The sequence below is a fragment of the Orcinus orca genome, chromosome 13 (genome assembly GCF_937001465.1).
Source record: "Orcinus orca chromosome 13, mOrcOrc1.1, whole genome shotgun sequence".
NCBI lineage: Eukaryota > Metazoa > Chordata > Mammalia > Artiodactyla > Delphinidae > Orcinus > Orcinus orca.
In genome coordinates, this window is record NC_064571.1 from 36,687,653 (window position 1) to 36,709,660 (window position 22,008).

Sequence of the window (22,008 nt, forward strand, 5' to 3'; positions counted from 1 at the left end):
TTGGCCACATAGCATGTGGGATCTTAGTTCCTCAACCAAGGATCAGACCTGAGCCCCCTGCAGTTGAAGCACAGAGTCTTTACCACTAGACCACCAGGGAAGTCCCTTGTGGTGTTTGTTATACAGCAAAAGCTAACTGATACAGGGACCATATCTTATTGAGTTTTGTTTTCCTCTTTTCCTTTTATGCATTCCAAAAAGCTTGGGTAAAACGTTTGGTTGCCACAAACATATGATGTTTAATTTTCTTCCAATTCTAAAAGTTCATATTCTTATATTATTAAGCATCCTTTCTCAGTTATGAGCTTTACAGAAGAAAGAGGCTGGGGAATAAAGGTAGTAAAAATGAGGCATGATATTAAGAGTGAGAAGGGAGCTGGAGATGTGAAATAAGGTGGTGACAATGGAATGCTAAGGCCAAAAAGAGAGGTTGGTACAACTCATAAAATGTTGACTAACTTCCTGGGAGAAATTTGTTCTATTAAATCAGAATCTCTATGAAATTCCCTGGCACTGACCCCAGATGTCCCTATGTTAAATTGCAAACATCAAACATACATTCTAAAATTCCCTTATGTTCCATTCCTTAGTTCCTCTCAATCTTTTTCACTATCCTAAATATGGCTTTCTATTTTGGTAGTTAGAATTTTTTTGGCTATAAGTGACAGAAGCCCAACTTGATCTAAAAAGGCCAGATCATGCTCAAGCTTCAGGCAAGGTTGAATCCAGTTGCTCAACTGATGTCCTCAGGGAACTGTCCCTCCATCTCCATCTCTAGGTTCTGCTTTCCTATGTTCTGGCCTCCCTGTATCCCTCAATCCCTGACCTATTTTGTGGGTCTCAGAGTTGAGTGGTAGCAACTGTCTATTTGTGATCAAGCCCTCCTCCTGTTACCCTGATCATGTCAGAGGCACTGAGATCCATCCAATTTCCCAAGTCAAAAACTTGGAAGTTATCCCAGACCTCTCCATTAGTCTCCATATCTAATAGATCATAAAGCCAAGTCATTTCCACCCCATCTGTGTCTTTGGAATTAGTTTTCCCTCTCCATGGCCAATGCCACTGTGCTTCGTCATGCATTGTTATTTCTGTTGTGGAAGAAGAAAATTTCTCCCTAACCAGTCTTTGCTTTGCTTCCTGCAAACCATCCTCCATGCCTGGAGTAATCTATTAATAATGTAAATCTGAGTCTAGCATTCCCTGCTTAAAATGGGTATGTAACTCATATAAGCTGCTCCATAAATTTAGGGTACAAACATGATCCCATCTGGGGAGTTTTCCAGTGGATCACTTGAACCTCACCTGCCCTGTTGGCAGAGATCTTAGGTTGAGTTCCCCAGAAAGAGAGCCTGAGCTGGGGATAAGCGTTGTTATTTTAGAGGCCTCATTGCTTCCCTGCCACTGGGCTATGACTAAGCCCATTCTAAACCACCCTGTTTGGCCTAATTTATAATAGAGTCTTGGGGTAGGAGATCGAAGATTGGTGTCTTTCCTCCCAGGAGACCAGAGGCTCCTCATTTAAAATGCTGTGTACCTAGTGCCAAGCTCTGCCTACCTGGGGTCTCAGAGTGGGACCATGATCCAGTCATAAAGGATTCTTTTATGTCTGAGGTCAAAAACTCAAATGCCTACAGGAGCCAGAAGCCGGACAGACTCGGCAGCAACCACTCTGCTGCAATCAACTGTTACCAAGCAAGAATCTGGCACTCAGCATCCCCACGTCTTTGGAGTTTTTTCAGGAGGAGCTAAAAATCTTGATTTTTATGTGAAATATTCTGATTTCCAACTGTTAGCTTGATTTCTTTAAAAAAGCAGGCAAAACAAAATTTATCTGGGGCCTTATCTGACCCAGGGGCTATCAGTTTGCAAACCCCCAAACAATGGATGCCCACTTACCTTAAATTTGCATAACTATAGGGGCCCCTGCAAAGAGCTGGGACTGGACATAGCTCAGCTGTGAACCTGCTGCAAAAGGTTCCAAGACTTCAAGAGAGTCTAACCTCCTTTAGCATGGTCTCTGCTGCCTCCCTGACCTGCCCTTCTCCTCGCCTCTCTGTTACCCTGGCTCTCCACACTGTCACACCTTAGGGCCTTTGGGTCAGTTATATACGCCCTCTCACCTTCCTTCAAGATCTGGCTCAAACACCCCTTCCTCTGGGCAGCCTTCCTTTCCCTGACCTCTGCTTTTTCTCCTGCTTACCGCATGTTTTAGAGCAGTTATGCCATTGTCCTAATGCTTTCTTCACGGGACTGTTTGCCCCACCTGACTGAAACCCTAGAGGGCAGGAGGTTCATTGACCACTGTATCCCCATAGCCTCACAAAGCACCTGGCACTTTAAATGCAGGTTGGAGGAAAGGGCCTCCAGTTTGAAAAATAATGACCAGACCACTGCCTTTCACATGCCAGAAATACATCTATGAAGAACCAGTCATTTTATTTTGAGAAAATAAGTTGAAACTTGGTGTTTAAGAGAAGGGGTAAAAAACACCTCTGCATCCTGTCATCTTTAAAATGACTCCATATTTGTGAAATACAGTTGGAAAGAATAAGTGTTTATACTTCCTCATCTTTGGACATAGCTGAAGCTTCTAAGAAGAGTTCTAGAACAAGACAATGGCTAAACACCCGTTGCACTGCTTTTCTCCCAGACCTCAAATGTTCCCAGGGCTTTTACAGCCGGGGATGTTTGCTGCCTCGGAGGAGAAAGGGAACCAGCTCCTCCGAATGAAACAGCACTTCTACAGAGGCGAGGCCTTCTGAGGGAGAGCGAGCAGCCACAGCCGAAAGGACCCTTTGCATAATCTACTCATAAATTGAGGCTGCAGGGGCAAACCCTAAGCGGTTACGTTTTCTCAACGAGAAGGTTGCCCAATCCTGTCAATCATCTCTTGCTCTCTCTCTCTCCCGGATGCGAGCGCGCGCGCGCGCACACACACACACACACACACACACACGAGGTTCGGTGGACCGCTGCCTTGACCCTTGACTTTGAGCCTCTCTCCTACTTGAAGTAGGGATTTCAGGAAGCAGCGAGGTTTCATTCATAATACATGAACTCAAGGGAGGAGGGAGGCAGGGACAAGAGCCTTTCATCTCTGCTATTTAAAATCCCAGCCTTACAGCTGAAAGGGAAAATGACCCGGGAGCCAACGCCATCGGCGATGAAGTATTCACGATAACAGGACGCAGAAGCGCGTCAGCGGCGTGCCCGCCGGCTATATATACCGCGCCGATTATGCAATCGGGCTCCAGCCATTCATGCCGGGACTGGGGCGCCGCGCGCCAAGGGTGGGGGTGGGGCATCATTCCCGGGTGCCGGGTCAGTTTCTAAGTTTGCATCATCCCCTTCATTACGAGAGAGCTTGGGTTTCCATTCCGGCCGGCGGGTCTGGGGGGAGGCAGCCAGGCTGCAAAGTCGCTTGGCACACCCTGGCACACACGACTGCTTATTTAAACAGAATAATAAAAGCACCCGGGCGCGGCCAAACTGAGCGCAGGGCTGGGCTCCCGGCAGGCCGGAAGGAACTGATAAAGCGGGAGCTAATGCTACCCGCTCCCTCCCGGGTCGGAAGTGTCTTCCGAGCGCCGGTCATTGAGAAATACCTAAGGGGCAGAATGGGGGTGAGGTGAGGACAGGCGGAACGCAGCTGCGCCCGCCTCGCGGGGCGGGGAGCGGGGGGCGCCGCGGCGGTAGGGGGGCTCCTGCGGGCCGCGGCCGGGCAGCACAAACCTTAGGGCACAGTGGAGTCCTCCCCCAATCACCCCCTATCCCACGCCCCCACACACCCGGGAGGAGAAGGGAACTGATTATCACCAGCCCACCCCGGGGAGATCTACACTCCTCGCCCTACCGGACCCCGACGGGCGAGAAGTGGGAGGACGCAGAGCGGGGGCGAAGGACAAGAAAGAGCAGATTGCTGAAAAGGAGAAAATGTCCGCTTCTCCCCGCGCCCTTGCGGGGCGGGAGGGGGCGGGGGCCGCGGCCGGCTTCCGACTTAAAGGAGACCTGCGGGTCTACTGAGCATGCCCGTCCGGCGGTCGCCGAGGGTCGCTCCGGTTCCGGGCTCCAGGCTTTCCAGGCGGCTGGCGAGGAGGATTCGGGAGGGGGTGCTCCCGGGCCCCGGACTCCGGTTGAGAGGCGGGTAGGTGGGGGTCCTGCTGGGGGCTCCGCTAGGTTAGCGTGAAGTTGTGAGCAGATCAATATTACTTTTGACGCTGTACGAGACACCTTTGGTTTGCTTTCCCTGCCCCTTGTTTCGCTGGTTGTGTGGGAGAGACCGGGATGCGGGTATTTAGCTCTTTCAGCAATGTCATTAAAGCCCTGAATCCGTGATACCCCCTATTCTGGAAACAATCCAGTAGACTTTGATAACACCCTGATAGATCAAAAAACATTTAAGTTATTCGCCCACTACCGCCATTTATTTTTGGAGTTGCCGGAGTCACAGTTAGCAATTGATGGGGGGGAACAAGAGGTGACCTGCTAGGAACATTTTCATCAAAAGGCCCCTTTTGGGTAATGAAGAAGGCAGAAGAGAATTGCAAGGTTTTCTTTAGAGGAACACAGAGGACCAGGAGCGGTGGGGGGAGCATTTGGTAATCCACAGGCTAGAAGGAAGAAATGGTTGCCATTAATCTCCTATTTGCAGAGTGCGTAACACAGCAGTGCCTTCACTTTATAGCCATTTAATCCTCCCAACGACTCTATGTTGTGGGAGTTATCCTGACACTACAGACACCGAACCCGAGGCTCAGAGAACTTAAGGACCTGCTGGAGTCTGGCAGCAGGACAACCAATTTGGGACCTGGTTACTCCTGGACCTTGGAATGTTTTGTTCCTCCGGCTGCCTGCTCCCTGGGTTGGGCCAGTCATTCACTGCTATTAGCAGGGAGCTGGATGAATGAGTTGTGATAACACAGAATCAGCTTGCCTACCTGCAGAAATTAATAATCACCTCGCCTGCCACCTTGCCATTTGAGTACTCTGAAACTGGAGGGTGGCGCCGAAGAGATGCCCATTGGGTGGATAATTTTGACATGGACAAATGTCCATGTTCCTGGAAGTTCAGGAATGAATGAGTGGGAACTCTTTCAAACATTGTTGAGAAAAGCAACAATGGGCAAAGGTGAGAACTGGGTAGATGCCTTAGCCTTATGGGGATTTGGACAACAACGAGGTCTTGCTTTGTTCAGTGCTTTCTCATAGACCCTCAACGGCCTCAAAAACAGAAGGACAAGCGTGGCCTTGTTATCTTTGTTTTATAAAGAAACTGAAGAATTGCTAAAAGCCTCACTCAGGGTCTCAGGACTGCTAGGAGAAAACCAGAACCCAGGTGTTCCTCCCCTGTCTAGTGCCCTTTTCACCACCACACAGCAGCACTCAGCATCAAGGGTGGGTGGAACCCAATCCACGTCCACCAAGATCATGGTTATCGTAAACACGAAGGCTAGGGTAAACCACTAGCTTTTCCTTGACTCAAGGTGAAATTCTGTCTTCGGAGTACTTGTGGCTGTCCAAATGCATACATGTACACTTTAGGTATACTACATTTGAGGCATATAATCTTCTCTTAATTTGTTCAGTGGTTGCTATTAAGTTAAAAATCTCTGTGTAGTGTCTTGGCAGATTCAGGAGGATAGAAAAGTACTGCACTGGGAGATCAGGAAGGGGCAGAGACTGCATCTCTTGCTCCCTAGCAAGACCCCAGAAGGAAATATCCAATAGCTATGGAATTTGTGGGACCCACTGCAGAGTAAAAACGTGAAGCCCCTTGTTCAAACACCATAAAGAATTTCAAGACTGCAACAGCAGAGCATCAAGCCAAGCAAAGATCCTGTTACAGTTGTTTAGGTTGCCTGCCCATTGCCTAGACAGTGCTGTTTTAGAAAGTGCAGGCCCATCCAGGCCCAGGGTCCCAGGCCAAGGCAGGAAAAATAATTTAAAAACAAAGGGGAGGTGGAGGGGGAACAGGGCTCGAGGAGCTCTCCATCTCCCCATCTCACTGTGCCAAAGCCCAGGCAGCTGGCAACCTCTGGGCCAGGAATTGTGGCGTTCAAGGGCCTGGGACAAGGGCCATCCTCCACCAACTTGAGAGAGATTTACTGAATAATTTAAAAAACATATTTGGGTTTACCTTTTAACCTGGGAAAGTCTTTCATTTCTACTGGAATGCAAACGTTTCTGGGTTGTGTTGGATTTCTTTTTTTCAATGTACAAATTCCTTAAAATTGCCCATTCCCCTACTAAGAAAAAAAAAGATCATAAGATTCACGTGAAACTGAAAAGCCTCTGACGTTCAGAATCTTGGCAAAGGCACCTGTGCCGCCCCCCACTCTCCCGCTCCAAGGTCGGGGATAGTTGATCTTCTGATCGCGAGCACCCCTCCGGCCCTCCTCTGAGCTCCTCGTCTCCGCCCCCCCCGCCCCCCTAGTCCTCCGATTTTTAATCCAGGGGTTTCGAAGGAGGGAGGGAACCAACCGGGAGCCAGATGTGTGCGAGTCTGCGGCTGCCGCCTCCTCCCTCCTCTCGGGCATCTTAAAACCCGGAGCGCTAACGAAGGAGGATCCGGAGTTAGACGCGGCGCAAGTAACTCCGCTCCGGGGCTCCTCCGGGAGTGGAAGCCAGGAGGGAGGGTGGGGGGTGGGGGGGAAAGGAAGCCGGGCATGCTCAGTAGACGGAACAAAGTTTTTTTTTTTTCTCCTTTTTTTTTTTTTTTTTTTCGGTCGCAAGTAGGAAGCTTTTTGCACTCCACCACCTCTGGCCGCTGGGAAGACGTCATCGCTTCCGCCCTACTTCCTCCTCCTGTTGGCGGCGGTGAGAATCCAATATGGAGTAAATCGGCGGAGTCAAGAGATGGGGCTCGTACCGGGCGCCCTGCACCGCCTTCCAGGCGCACCTCCCCCGACCGCCGAGCGCTCCCCGGAACCGTGATTGGCCCGGTTCTCCGGGGGCAACCCCGGACCAAGCCCCCACCCGCGGCCCGCCCTCTCCTCCTGCTCTCAGCGGTCCCCGCCGCTCCACGGCGCTCTTGTTTTTCTCCTCCTCTCCCATCGCTGTCCCCTGCCCAAATCTCTCCTCTCCGCCCGCCCCCGAGCCCCCGGAGCCCCCCGCCCGCCTCGCCCCTCGGCGCTGCGGCGCTCACTCCCCCCCGAAGCTTGCCTGTGCACCCCTTCCCCCAGACCTCACCCCGCGCTCCGGTCGCCCTGCTTCCCCTTCTGCCTTCTGCGGCGTCCCCTTCATCTCTAGCAGCTCCCCCCAAACAAATCAGGCGATCTCCGGAGATGTGAAGAAGGGGGGTGAGCAGACAGGAAGATGAAGGGAGCAAAGCTGCCCGCCGCGGGACAGGCGTCTAGGTGAACAGGAAAATGACCGAAGAAACACACCCGGACGAGTAAGTTTGGCCGCGGGGTGGGACGAGGGTGCCCCGCAGGGGCAGCGTGGGGGCCGGGGCTGAGAACGCGGGCGGGGACTCTGGTTGGGTGAACTTGGCGTGGGGTGCAGCGACTCGCTGGCCTGTGGGCTTTGGGACGCGAAATTTCCTGCTTGTTGAAGTGAGGAGGGGGCGAAAACTGCTGCGGGCCAGCGGGGGCGCGCCTTGGGTCGGCGGGCTGGTGGCCGCTGCGGGGACCAAGGGCGCGCGGGTGACCTCGGGGCGGTCCCCATTCCCTGTCCGGGGACTCACAAACACTCCTCCCGCCGAGATCCTCGGCGGCGGGAGCGGAAGACCTGACACCCCCGCTCCGGCTTCCCGGGGTCGGTGGGTTTTTACACGGTGACTTTGTGGCTCTCCCAACCGCCGCTAGCGCCGCGGTCCCTTCGGGAGCCCACTGGGGCCGAGGCTCCGCCATGTCGTTTTCCTGAATCGCTCTCATTTGCATACCACATTTTCATTCATAAAAAACACGGCGGAGCACAGGGAGGACTGGGCGCGGGCTGCGCGGGGGTCTGCGTGCGCCCGGGTCCCCGCGCGGGCCGGCGTGCTGGAGCCGCCCAGGGGTCCCGCGGCGCGTGTGAGTGTGTGTGCACGCGCCGGCGGGCCCAGCACAGGCGTCCCGCGGGGTCTGGGCTGCTCGCTGGGCGGATCAGAGGTCGTGCGGCGGGGGCGGGCGGAAGCGTGCGGGGCAGCGCGCTGCGGACACGTGTGTGTATGTATCTGTGTGTGTGTTTATCTGTGCGTGTGCGCGTGCACACGTGTACGTGCCCAGCCCGCGGGCCCGAGGGGAACAATGCTCGGGGCGCTTCTCTGGAGGGTCTCTGTGTAAAGCCTCCCGCGGGACCCGTGTCTTTCTCCAGCCCCGGGCCAAGGGTGCAGCTCCCTCCGGCTCCACGGTCGCCGAGTCCCGGTTTGGCTTTCTCCCACCCGCGCCCGAGGCGTTTCCGATCGCGGATGCAATAGAATCAGGGCCGCCCGGCCCCGTGCCTGAGGTCGTCGGCTTCGGGTCCGAGCGGTCACCGCACCGCGGCGGCCGTCTCTGCTCAGTGGCTGTGCCCGCCGCCAGCCACTTTTTTTTTTTTTTGTGAATAAGACGGTCTCCTTTATTGTCACATGATATCCCTCCCCTCCTCCCCTGCACATTCATAAATCCGGAGCCTGCCTCGGCTCCTTTCATTCAGAGCTGCCATTAGCCAAGGTAGCGGCGGCGCCGGCTGGGGCTCTTTGGCCGGGGCGCAGAGAGCGGGTCTGTAGCCGCCGGGACTTGCCTGGAGGGAGGCCCCGTGCGTGTGTGCAGGGGCGTGGGGGCTGTGGGTAGCCCCCGCCCGAGGCCCCGGGTCTTTTGCCCCCGCGAGCATTGAGACCCGGGGCAGAGAGGGGAAGTGACTCAGGGCTGGCCGGCGTTGAGGGCTATGCAGCAGGTGACAGAATGCTGTGCTCTAAGAATCTACTCATTTTTTTTTTTTTAAAATGCCCCTTTATCCTTTGGCGTCTGCTGTCACCAGGCTGGGCGGGAGGGGGTGTTGGGAGGGTTGGTGTTTGGGAAAGGGAATTTCCTTTCTGTGGGTCCCTAGGGAGCTTTGACTGCAGTAACTCCTGGTCTGCCGGACACGCGTCCGTAGCTGGAGAGGATCCCGCCTGGTGTGCGTGTCCGCTGCCCCACCACATCTACTGGTCTTTCTATTTTAGACCTTTTGCTTTGCCTTCATAGACTGTATCTTGAAATCGTAAAATGTTGCCCTTCTAGGGCTGAAATATGGGGCAGGGGGAGGAATATGCTGCTGCGCCTTGCCCCTTTTTGGACCTAATAAACAGGTATTTTTATGGGTCCTTGTTTGGCCCTGCACACACAGTTAGCGGTAGCAGCAGGGAGGGACGGTTGCCATGCTCTGGGCTTGTTGGAGATTGGTTCATCGCCCTAGATTGGGTTCCTTGGCTCCATCCCTCGGGGATACTGGCCTGGCCGCTCCCTTTTCAGGGCAGCAGGTCGGCTGTACATCCTACCCCATCTGGTATCCAAAGCAAAGGGATTTCATGTGGAATCACCAGCAAGAAATAAATCTCTCTCTTCCAGGCTTTCTGAGCAGTTCAGCATGGAACCGGCTGCCCCCACTGCTGTCAGAAGCCCAGTTGAGACCATGGATATTTGAGGACAGGTTCTGGTTTCAGTTAGAGAATCAGAAAGCTGTGGCACCTTAGCGCACTGCAGAAGTGGCCTTCTCGGGATTTCTTTTAATGTAATGACCTTGTCATGAGACAAGAAATGCCTGGTAAGAAAACGGGCTGTTCGGGCTGTAAACTGCCATTTGTGGACTCTGTCCATTATATTGGTTAATGTTCTTATGTAATGATCCCTCTGAAAAAAATTCCTTTTAAATGCTGGTGCCAGGAAGAAGGTTTCTCTCTGAGTTACAGAGCTAGCTGTGATTGCTTTTTTTTTGTTTTTGTTACCACTTTCTGGAAGCTCAGCTAAAATTTTTGCTTGATTATGGTAGCCATATTAGCTTAGGTTTTCGCTAGATTTGTTTACTGCTCCTCTATATTCATTACAGTCTCCTATTTTCTAATGGTTTTATGTTTGAGGTCCCTCAGATAATCTTTCAGAAGTAGACAAGGTGTGTTACTTATAAGGAAGTGACATCAAACTGGAGACTTGAGAGATATATTTGTGCATTAGGTGAAATAGATTTTCCTGATAGTCCACATATATTTAAGGGTTTTATTACACAATACAGGTGTTTAAATACGTTACATTTAGCATCAGAATACAATAACTCAGTCTTGCAACTGGTAAAATCATGCTTAATTTTTTTAAAATAATAAGTTTTGTCTTCTAATGTTCTTTTCCGTGTCAGTTTAAAACTCCTCCCTAGGGAATTCCCTGGCAGTCCAGTTTTTAGAACTCTGTACTTTCACTGCTGTGGGCCGGGTTCAGTCTCTGGTCGGGGAACTAAGATCCTGCTAGCCGTGCAGTGTGGCCAAAAAAGAAAAGAAAAGAGAAAAATAAAAGTGTTCTCTAATAAATACATGCTCATAAATTCAGGAATGCTCTTTTCGCTGATGGTCCTAAACAACAGCTTCCATATAGATCCTTTTTTGATCCCACTCCAGATAGAAATGCATGTTAAGATTTACAACTCCACAGATCTGCTTTTTAATAATTGAAAAATTAACGAGCATCAATAAATTATTGAAAGTGGTCTTTTGTATACAGGGAGTGGAAAATGTTTTTTAAATCATATGTATTCCGTCTGTATTCTTAAATCATTTGATCACGGTTATAAATGATTTGGAAATTTGCAGACAAAATGAAGAAACCCTTCTCAAGCAGGAGACACCTGGCTACCATTCAGCTATTTTGTTCATGAACTCTTCTCTGCAACACACATCTTGCTGAGAATGGATTTGTAGCTCTGCCCTCGCACATATTTTCCCTAATGTTGGAAGATTTCCCATTTTTTTTAAAAAAAGGCTCTAATATTTTTGCTGAACTATTTCAAAGAAATTAGACATTAGAACTCTCATATCCAATTACTTGAGCTTACTTTTCAAAAGACGAGCATACTATCCCGTGAAACCACAATACCATGATCACACTTTACAAAATTAGGAATGATTCCCTGTTGTCTTTAACTCTCAGTCTCAACTGACTGAAAAATGTCTTTCTAACTGGTTATTTCAGCCAAGGGCTGAAGATCCCGCTTTAAATGCATTTGTAACATATTCTTATGGCTCAAGGCTTAGCCATTTGGTCACTTTCTGATCTAAGGCAAGTTACTTATGTATCTCACTTTGCTTTTATCTGAGTGAGTAAAATGGGAATAAATATTACTGATGTCGTGGAGTTGCCGTGGGAATTAAATGAGCCAGCCTGTGTAAAGCTTGCAGCCCACACTAGGAATAACAGGTGTCTGGTGTCGGCTCTGTGCTGGGCACTGAGATAGGTTTCTTACAGGCTCACTTTCAAATAACCGTGTGAAGGAGGTGTTACCCCATTTAACTGATGAGGAAGCTGAAGAGAGCAAATAACTTTTATAGCGCTTTACTCATTTAGTCTTCTCAACAATTCTATGCAGTAGATGGTTTTATTACCTCCATTTATAGGTGCGGAAATCAAGGCCCAGAGAGGTTAAATAACCCCAGCAGCCTGGCTCAGGAAGGACTGTGTTTTTAAAGCACCATGAGGTACTGTCTCAGAAGGGGAGAGGGTGGTCAGCCTTAGTCATTCTGACTTCAGAGCTCACACTGTTTCTGACAGTCACGCTGTCCCTAATTCTTCTGAATTGATGACAGTCTGTCATTGCCATAATTTCTTTCATTTCCCTTATCTTCCCTGAAAATGCTATGAAGCACATACTGAATTAAAGTGAATTTAAATAAACTTGGGCTTGAGCATTCTGTGATACACCTTAAAATAATGGGAGGAGTGTGAATTCAGAGTTGATTATTACTGGAATGTTCGCTCTACAGTCATTGAAATAAGAGTTGTGGTAATTAGACCCATTACAAGTATTGATCTGTTCTCTATGCATTAGCCTTAAAAAAAAGGGGTGTGTTTCTACTCTACCTGAATAGAATCCTTAAATGTTGAAAACAGAGTTGACTATGCAGAATTGGAATCTTGGTCTCTTCCTTAGAAAATCTTGAAAGCAAAACAAAACAAAAACCTTGGAAAGACCTTAACAAGCTTATAAGCCAGGACATTGTCACTGTATAAAGACTTTGTCATTGTATAAAGTGCCTACTGTAAGGCTGTATGTCTTGTTAGGTGGTGGGCCTGGACTAACCTCCATCTGCTGGATTTATTTCCACAGGGATCTTAACAAATGCTACCTTTTTTCCAGTCCCTTTAACCAAAAACATGTATAAAAAGTGGATCAGTATCAGTACCGATACTATTCTGCTCAACAGTCTCCTTGCTTGTGCTGTTTATTCCGGAGGCATCTTGCTTCCTTTCCTTCTCCAACAAGTGAAATTCTGCTCATTCCCCCCCGCCAGCCAGCTCTGAGTCATTCCTCTTATGAGGTCCTCCTAGACTTTCCCCACCCCAACTCCCTAAGTCAAAACCGTGGGCTCTTTATAGCATTTTCCTCCCACACTGTATGACAGTTATCACCATTTAGAGTTGGACTTAACACCCAGCTAAATTCTGTCCCAGAACATGAGCTTTTGGGATTTAGGGTTACCTCTTAACTGCCTAGTTTTCTAACTGTTGTCCCAATACCATTGGGCACATTGTGGTTGCTTTTAATAAAGATCTATTAAATTAAAAAATGGATTTGATTATTTTAAAATGCTGTTTTGCCCCTGCTGACTAACGCAATAATTATAGTTGTCCTATTTGGTTAACTTAGGTTGTGTGTAAACCTCCTTCTCAGAAACTCCGTGTTCACCTGAAACATGTCTTGTGGCAATTGGGTGCAGAACTATCTGGTGGTGGTGATCTGTGATTGACAACTCAAAACCATTTTGATTCCAATCAGTGTTGTGAGAACTGGGAAGTAGAACGTCTTAAACACAATAAGCCAGGGCCTGTGTTTCTGCCTCTGCAGGAGAATCTCGGCAGAGATCACAGTATTAAGTTTGCAGTAGCTATAGGGTTCTGATGGAGTCTTAACACTTGAAGTTGGAGACAGCTGTGCTGATGAACTCCACTATTGGCAGAGTTCCTATATTATGGGGATGAACACAAATACACAATCTAACAGCAAAATCCTCAGAAACGGAACAAGATGATAACAGAGGCAGAGCAGGAAGTTTTTGTGTTCGGTTTTGGCTTGTTTTCTCTTAAGTAAATTGGGCTGATTTTTTTTTTTTTTTTTCAAAGACCCAGTCACATTGATAAACTCATTAACTATTCTTGTAAATGTTTCTTTTTGATCAATATTTAAGGCTAGAACACTGATGATTTTTTAAGGCATTGTCTAGGGCTTTTAGTCACTGGAGTCGAAGGAATGTTTTGCACTGGTGCACACCGTGCTCTGTGAAATGCGTTTTCTGTGTGCTTGCCCTAGTAGGCATAGAAGATTGTTACCACAGCTTGGTGTCCCCTGTCAGGGAAAGGAAGTCAGGCCTGGATCTTAGTAAAATATTTGATACTAACTGGCATAGGAGTTGACTAAATTAAGAACCAACAGTTTTGTAACTACTCATTTCTCAGGTAATCTTTGTCAACAATATGTTCACAGGGGGCACATGATAGCAAATCCTGTTTATGTTATTTATGCTACTTTCAAAGGGTAGTTGAAAATTTACTTGAAAACAAAATTTCTATGTTGACTTGCACTAAGGAGAAATGGATTTTGACTTCACCCTGGCATTTAGCAGTTGTGAGTGAAGAGATTGAAACAACACGGGCAGCTTCAAAATGTAGGGCTTTGGCCCCTCCTCTTTGTACTGAAATAACGACTTTTCAGATCTCGTTTCCATTCTTAGATTTATCCCCTGTGGTCATTCATAAACGCTTAAAACTTAATTAGGCTAAGTTTTTTAACTTTTTAAAAATTATTTTTGGCTGCGTTGGGTCTTCGTTGCTGCACGCGGGCTTTCTCTAGCTGCGGCGAGCGGGGGCCACTCTTCATTGTGGTGCGTGGGCTTCTCATTGTGGTGGCTTCTCTTGTTGCGGAGAACGGGCTCTAGTCGCGTGGGCTTCAGTAGTTGTGGCTCGCGGGCTTCAGTAGTTGTGGCTCGTGGGCTCTAGAGTGCGGGCTTCAGTACTTGTGGCTCACGAGCTTAGTTGCTCCGTGGCATGTGGGATCTTCCCGGACCAGGGCTCGAACCCGTGTCCCCTGCATTGGCAGGCAGATTCTTAACCAGTACGCCACCAGGGAAGCCGCTCAGGCTAAGTTTTTTAAATTGTCTTTCCTAGTTCATCTTTGTGTTTCATTTTCATTGTTTATTCCTCTTATTTCTTTTTCTCATTGCTTTGGCTCTGCCTTCCTTATTGATTTTTCAGATAAGCACTGTTTGTTTTGTAATATTTGCATCCCACCCTAACTGAGAATGCACCCAGAAGCTTGGCCCGCCTGCCCTTCCCGGTGTGGGAATAATAGCTTATTGACCTGTATACCACATAGCCTGGCAGAGTGCTGAGCCCATAGTAGGCTTTCTGCAAACATTCATTGATTGGTTAACATAAATGTTCATTAATTGAAAAATAGTTTTACCTTATCTAAAAAATTAAATGACAGTTCACATTGTACCCACATCCAAAAAGACTTTGAGTTTTATTGTTTGTTTGTTTTTGTTTTTTTCAGAACTACTGCGAGGGGCAGATTGTCATGATGGTAGTGGAAGAAACATGGGCTTTGGGGTCACACTCTGCCTCTTCCCGCTACAGACTCTTTAACAGTCAGTGTACTTATCTATAGTAGCATATAGTTGACTCTCTTGCCATCCCTGTCTGTGGTCTAGAAATCATATTACCAATAGCGTTCAAATTGTCTCTAAAACAAGAGTCAATAGGCTTGGCGGAAATGAGTGAGGCTGAGAGTTCTCTTAGGAGTAAGCTGGCTTATGGCTTGTTTTGTCTACTTGCGTGCCATGTTGGTGTTCGCATTTTATATTTCCAGCCAAGGAATAAAGTGGATGCTGGACCAGAGGTTTAATTTAATCGTCAGCATCCCAATAATTTTACTCATTTTTACAGACCTTTGGAAGCTGGATAAGTGTGACTATAGTCTTAACATAGTCATTACATTTCTCTCCTTTGCTTAATAGTTTAAATCATATCTGGGATTTTTCTCACGCTCCAAATTCCAAAACAAGCCTGCTGTGCCAGGATGGTGTGCCCTGGCTCAGTGTTACTTTTCTGGCCCTGAAGGCTTAATGGTGGCCTTCTCACTAATCTGTGGGTGAACAGGTTTCAGATGAGGAGTTTGCTGTCTGCAAACCAGCTTTGAGGCCCCTACCATCCGTTCTTAGATGTCTTTTATGCTAAGGAAAATGAGTAGATTTGCCAGATTCCAGGTGTCCATTTGGAGTCTAGTATTCTCTGAATCTAAAGAACTTGACTTTAGAGCATACTTGGATCCTAATTGCAAAACCATGTATAAATTATTTATTGGCTAAAATAAATAGCAGTGGGGGTGAGGCTGGAGGAAAGGGAGAGACTAGCTGTGGAGTGCCATTCACTTACTGCACCCAGTGTTCCAGACACCTTACCTGTCAGGCAGGAGCTGAGCTGTGACTCGGAAGCACCCTCTGCCCTTGGGGAGCTTACATTCTAGCGTGCTAGACACTTCCATGTGCCTTAGGGGTGTGAGGCCAGTGTGGTCTGGATCATGGACTGACCGGCTGCCAGAGGTGTTTCCTCTCTTCTTCCTCTTCCTCTGCAGGGTTCCCCCCCTCGAGCTGCGAGCATTGGGATTCCCAGATTTGGGGTGGAGGGAAGTCTTCCTCCAGAGCATTAGAGGAGCTACATGCCCTTCCTAGAATCCCCTGACAAGTTCTTCGAGTCATTTTTAGGGGGAGTGTGTGTGCGCTTGTGTGTTGCGTGTACATAAACTCACGCACTCATACGTGGATGGACTGTGCCCAAGAGCCAGAAGGGTCCACAGCTGCAGGCAAAGAAAAGATTCAGCCAGGTTAAGCATCTTGTCTGAGGTCACAGAGCAGGATTTGTTATTTTTACCCACAGTCTTTGACTTCAGATCCCGTGTCTGTAGAACAACATGACGTGTCATGACTTCACAGAGCCTCAGTTTTTGCAAAGAAACTATCGCGTGTACAGCTTGATTGACATTACCGTTGAGCGAATGAAGTTAGAACTCGTTTAGAATCCTGGAAATGCCTCGGAACTATGAGATGACATTTCTTCCTTGCATTCCTGTTCAGCTCTGTGGAGTAGGGGACCAGTGCCCACTGAGGTGGCCTTTTCTGTACTGATACAAAGAGCAGTTCCACAGAGACCTCTTTTGGAAAGAGAACCGGCCACCTTGCCCTTGATGGAGTGTGTGTGAGCAGGACGGCAAACCAAGCACGCTATACTCCTGGACCTGCTTTTTAGCCTAGCTGTTTTGAGAGGAGGATTAAACTTAAATGTGCATAGGAATCACCTGGGAATCTTCTAAAATGAGGATTCTGATTCAGTAAGGCCAGAGACTCTGCATTTTAAACAAACTTCCTGATGCTGCTGGTACTACAGATCCAGGGACCTTTGAGTAGCAAGAGCCTGTCTGTGGCTGTGATGATGGTGAGCTCCCGGCTGCCAGGTTTGTGTCTTCAAAGGTGACCTCACATACTTGGCATTTGGAAGCTATTGAAGAGGCTCATTGGACAAGAAGGTGGTGCTTCCAGGCGGAGAGATATCATCAAGGGCCTGCCCTTCCCCATTCTTGGCAGGACCTCCGGCTTTGAGGTATAGCTTGATTTTAGATGTGAAGGGGCTGGAAGAAGTTTTTCTTCTTCTTATGGCTTAAAAAACGTTCTTGGTGCATGCCAGGCGGCCCAAGAGATCCATCACTAAAAGAGAAATAGGAAGTCCCAGCTCTTTGTGTGTAATGTCTGTCAGCTGGCATTCTGCACCTTCCAGACAAATCAGTCTCCTATGGAAAGCCAGCTGCCCTGGGAAGCAGGCACACTCAGCCCTAGAAGAAATCACAGGAAGTAATTAAACTGAGAAGGTCAGAGAAAGAGGAAGTGGTTGTGTTGTTTCTGAAGCGAATAGCATTGTTGTTCCTGGGGATCAAGATGATGATGTTTAAGTCTTCTGGAATGTGACTGCTTGGGGACTTGATTGTATTTAAATTGTAGCCCTTTTAGTTTATTCTTTTAGACAGCAATCTAGTTAGGAAATGAATTGCTTTTAGGTCTTATCAGGAATCCCCACGTGCTTAAGCAGAAGTCTTAGGCAGGGAGTTGCTTATAGCTTGGCAAATTGCACTTAAATGAAATGAATGTCAAGACTATTAAAGGTTAATTTTAGGTGTCTGGAGTTCTCCCTAATTCTCCTGATTAAATACTTTAACATAATAGTTTCCTTAATTGGAATAATGATAGAATATTAGCATGCATATTAAACCATTTACCCAAATTTGAATAGGGTTAAAATGCAAATGATCAATCACTTGTCAGCACTTACTCTTTAGAGATAATTCCTGGGGAGAGATGGGAAAGAGACCGGAATATGAATCGGAAAGTGGCTTTCTACCTGAGGCAGCATTGCTGGGAAAGCCAAGAATAGACCAGAGGACTGAAGTAAGACCCTTTGTTTCCCCCCAAAAGAGGTACTAAAGATACCAACGCCTGTGATAAGTAATAACTCCAACAAGAAGGTAGATGGAGTGAGAAATCTGAAATGAGCTGATTGTGGACCCTCGTTGGTCTATCATATTTTTCTTTCAGAGGAAGAGGTCCCTCCCCAGCATTTAGGTACCCCCCCCCCGAAGTTTTGAACTGATGCCACCACCCAGGAGTTGCCCAACAAGTGACTGGGGACCCATAAGCACTTCAAGTGTTGTTTGTGAAGCGAATATGTACATAACATCCGCCATGTACATGTATTACTTTCAATGTATGTAGCTACATTTATAGAATAATCAAATACAACGTCAATAAAATACTACTGTACTGAGTTCACGGTGAATGTTTGTGATATTTTTCTCAATTCACAGTTATTTAAAAATACAGCTCTAATCCCTGGGGAGGAGGGCCGAGCCCTGAATTTTCAACCTTTGAATACTTACTCTTAGAAAGTTGGGAATCGCTGCTGTGACCCTCATTCTGGATGTAAGAACACGAGTGTGTTCATTCTGTAGGGGATGCGTATGCAAAGGGTGTGTTTACGCTCTGGGCCGTTTGGGGATTGGTTGGAAGGTCTGAAGGAAAGCAGAGGGCATTGGTTAGAGGTGGATGGGAGGAGTTGAAAATGAGTCAGGACATCCCCCCACAGAGACTTGGCACAAAGTTGGGTCTCCTCCTAAGAAGGGGTTCCTGGGGGAGTGTATCATCTGTCGTCCAGCTCTTCTCCCTTTCCCCTCCTGCATTTGCTGAACACCTGTGCTGGGCAGCACACAACTCTGTTGTGGAAAAGAGGATATACTCAACACTAGAAGCTCTTGAATGGATACCAAGTAGCAGAGAACATGGTACCAGGTTGCCATGTACAGTAAGTTCTGGGAGTCAGGAAACTTAAGTTCCCATCACTTCTTTGCCACTAAGCTGCCCTGTGACCTTCGGCAAGATGCCGAGCTGCTTCTCTGGACTTGGCTTTCTCATCTCTAAAATAAAGGGATTGGATAGTAACAGAATGTTGAAGAACTCTTGTAGCTCCAAGTATTGTAAGTAGAGTTCTTGTTTTAAGAAAACTTTTGTTCTTATTTATAAGTATAATATTCTTTTTAAAAATAGAGAGAAATACAAAGAAGAAATTCAAGTACTTCTTGCTGCAGTAGCCAGGGGAGAGTTCACTTTCGACCAGGTGGGACTTGAGTTTTAGAGAACTCAGATAAGGATGGTGGTGGTGATGGTGTGGGAGAGTGGTGGGTCAGGCAGGTTGGAGAGGAGGCATCTTATGTCCAAAGGTTTCTTCCGCAGACGAGGAAACTCCACCTCTGGGTTTGTGCTTGGGGAGCTCAGAGAAAGAGCTGGTCCAGTCGGGCGAGGCTAAATTTGAGTGGTTATCGCATGCCAGGCTAACAAAATACGTATTTGAGCTTTTGTTTCTTAGGTGGAATGGAGCTGTATAAAGTTTTGAAGCAAAGAAATGATAAAATGATATGTTGGTAAATTCCAACTAGTTGCAGGCTAGGCTGGAGTTAGGGAGGCCACTAAGAACCTGTATCTGGGCAGGGCTTTCCTTCTGGCTCTAATGAAATGCAGTCGGCCCTGCTGTGGGAACCTTTGTTCCAAAGAGGTTGTCCTTACGATTATTGGAAGATGGGGGGGGGGGTTCTGAAATTCAAAACAAAATTAACCAGCTTACTTTGTAGATCAAACTTACAGGCTAGTAATAAACCAGGTGAGGGGTTTTGTTTTTTGTTTGCTTTTAGCATTGTTACTTCTGCAGGAACACAGCACCACTCAATTGAAATTGCCCTTGTGAAGTGGAGAATACATTGCCCTTTCTCGATGAAGTAAAATGGTTGCAACTTGACCATAAAATTATACAACTGGAGAGTATCTTAGGACAATGCCAGCTCCCTTCTTTTACGGAAAAATTGCAATCCAGAGAGGTCGAGGGACGAACCCAGGGTCACACAGCTAGTTGGTGGCTTGCTATATATAAGCAAGCAGATGTCATCTGGCCTTGGTTCCAGTCCTATTTTGGGTGCTGTGTTAAACATTCATGACAATTGTTACCCTGAGCTGTTGAACCCTCCAGAGACAGGAAAAAGATGGTGGAAACCTGTTCAATTTAGATAAACGTAGCCCGTGTTGATGAGGAACCATCAACATTGAACAGAGTGTCAGCCTCGGTCAGCCCCTGCACAAGTTGAGAATAGGTGAGCTGCCACACGCTGTTCCTGCGTGGCTCACCTTCGGGTGGCAGGTAGGGGTCCCCAGGGGTGGCTTCCTCATGTGTGTTTCAGGAACAGGAGGGTAGGGAGTGGAAGCAGAGAAGGGCTACCCTCAGCTCCCCATTCTGGGGGAGAAAAGATGAGCCCTTAGATGAGAAGTTGAAATACATGTGACCAAGGTTTTTGCACCTGGGCGCTAGCAAAAAAGTCTATGAAACGTTACCTACGCTTGTCTTTCTTCCCCAGCTCCAGTGCCTTCTCTTCTCTTCATGTGTTTGCTTTTGATGTTAACTGCCAAGGCGGTGTGGTCATAGACAGCAGGAAGTAATATTTGATATGCAGGTTTTGGGGGGTGGGGGAGGTGGGAGGTCGGTGGGAGGTCGGTGGATGCCAGCATGGGAAGGGTGGCGGTTTTGGCGCACTAGTGTGAGAACTCCGAACATTTCTAAGCCAACAGGTGCTGTTACAGCAAAGAGAGGGAGGGAAGAGTTGACCAGCTGGTCATATAATGAATATTTTTTATGGTATCATTTTACTTTCATTTTTGAAAGGCCGCTGCCCCACAGGTTAACTCCAGATAAAGTTGGGATTATCCCGTGTACCAGACCACATAGCTACTAAGTGTGGTGGCTGTGTAGAAACCTAGGCTTGAGGAAGAATAAAAACAATCCCTAAACCAAGACACATTATCCCCAAGAGCCCACAGTCCAGCAGACAGGCTGGGAAGGCACACCTCACCTTCCTTCTCTTGGGGTTCTATACCCCCCCCTTTTAATCTCCATCAGCTGGGCATCCTTCTTACTCATAGAGCAAAGGATCCCTTATGAGCCTAAAGACTGCACTGTGGGGTTTCAGGTTCCACGTCCCAGTGCTTCTGGATCATCCAGATGGTCAAGGTGGTTTGGTTCTAAATGGTTTACCTGCAGATCCCTCCTTTCACATTCCTCGTGTTCCGCATCTAGCAGTACAACAGTGACAAGGAGAATAGACAGCTGTGGTCCAGTGCCCACCCGTGGCATGCAGCCTGAACTAGAACTCCTCCCCTGACTGTCCTAATAAGGGCAGTTTATCAGTATATCAAGAGGCCCCAGGTGGAGCATATCCGGGTTGGTTTGCCATGCTTTCCTAGGACACAACACCTGTCCATCATTCCACTCTAACCTTTCTCCTCTCTAGACCAATTGAATTAGAATTTCACCCTCACACCCTGTGTCAGTATTTCGAAAAATCTAGGAGATTCTACCTATCTTGGACTAATCAGGGTTTCGAAGAGGGGAAAACCATCAAACCTAGAGGGTTGTGACCAACCAAGATAGCACCACCCAAGGAGCATTACTCACTGTTTTTAAAGACCCCCCTGGGTTATGGGTGTTAACTAGACTTTATTGTGGTGGTCATTGTGCAGTATATACAAATAGCGAATCATGTTGTACACCTGAAACTAATGTTATATGTCAGTTGTAGCCCAAACAACAAAAAAATTCCCCTATCACTGCCCCTTAATTTATCCTGAGTCATCTGTCATACAGGAGGGGATTCAAAAGGTCACACACATCCATATTAGGGAAGGGGACTTGCTCTTTCCCTTCCTGCTTTTTCTTTGTTGTTCCATCTCATTAAAGTTAGTAACAAATAATTTCTTAGGAAGATACCAAATTGATGTTACATGTAAAGTGAGATCATAAGACACAATACAAAATAAACTCTAATTGTTGATCCAAGAGGCCTTCTATTTAATAAAGAAACATTCTAAAGCACACCAAAAAATCACCTACAGCTGTCCAAAATACGACTTTTTTCTCCTCTGCATTGGTTCGTTTTTTTTAAATTTAATTTAATTTTTTTATACAGCAGGTTCTTATTCGTTATCCATTTTATACACATCAGTGTATACATGTCAATCCCAATCTCCCAAATCATCACACCACCACCTCCAACCCCCGCTGCTTTCCCCCCTTGGTATCCATACATCTGTTCTCTACATCTGTGTCTCAATTTCTGTCCTTCAAACCAGTTCATCTGTACCATTTTTCTAGGTTTCACATATATGTGTTAATATATGATATTTGTTTTTCTCTTTCTGACTTCACTCTGTATGACAGTCTCTAGATTCAT

General features: G+C 47.4%; 1 protein-coding gene across 1 annotated transcript in view; it reads left to right on the forward strand.

The window, feature by feature from the left end:
- The first annotated feature begins 6,713 nt into the window (after positions 1-6,713).
- The window catches only part of SPRED2 (sprouty related EVH1 domain containing 2), a 122,963-nt gene continuing 107,668 nt past the window's right edge, over positions 6,714-22,008 (forward strand). The window contains exon 1 of the mRNA XM_033400390.2: positions 6,714-7,393. Within this exon, the coding sequence (XP_033256281.1) occupies positions 7,368-7,393 (26 nt within the window). The 5' untranslated portion in view covers positions 6,714-7,367. The remainder of the gene's footprint in view (positions 7,394-22,008) is intronic.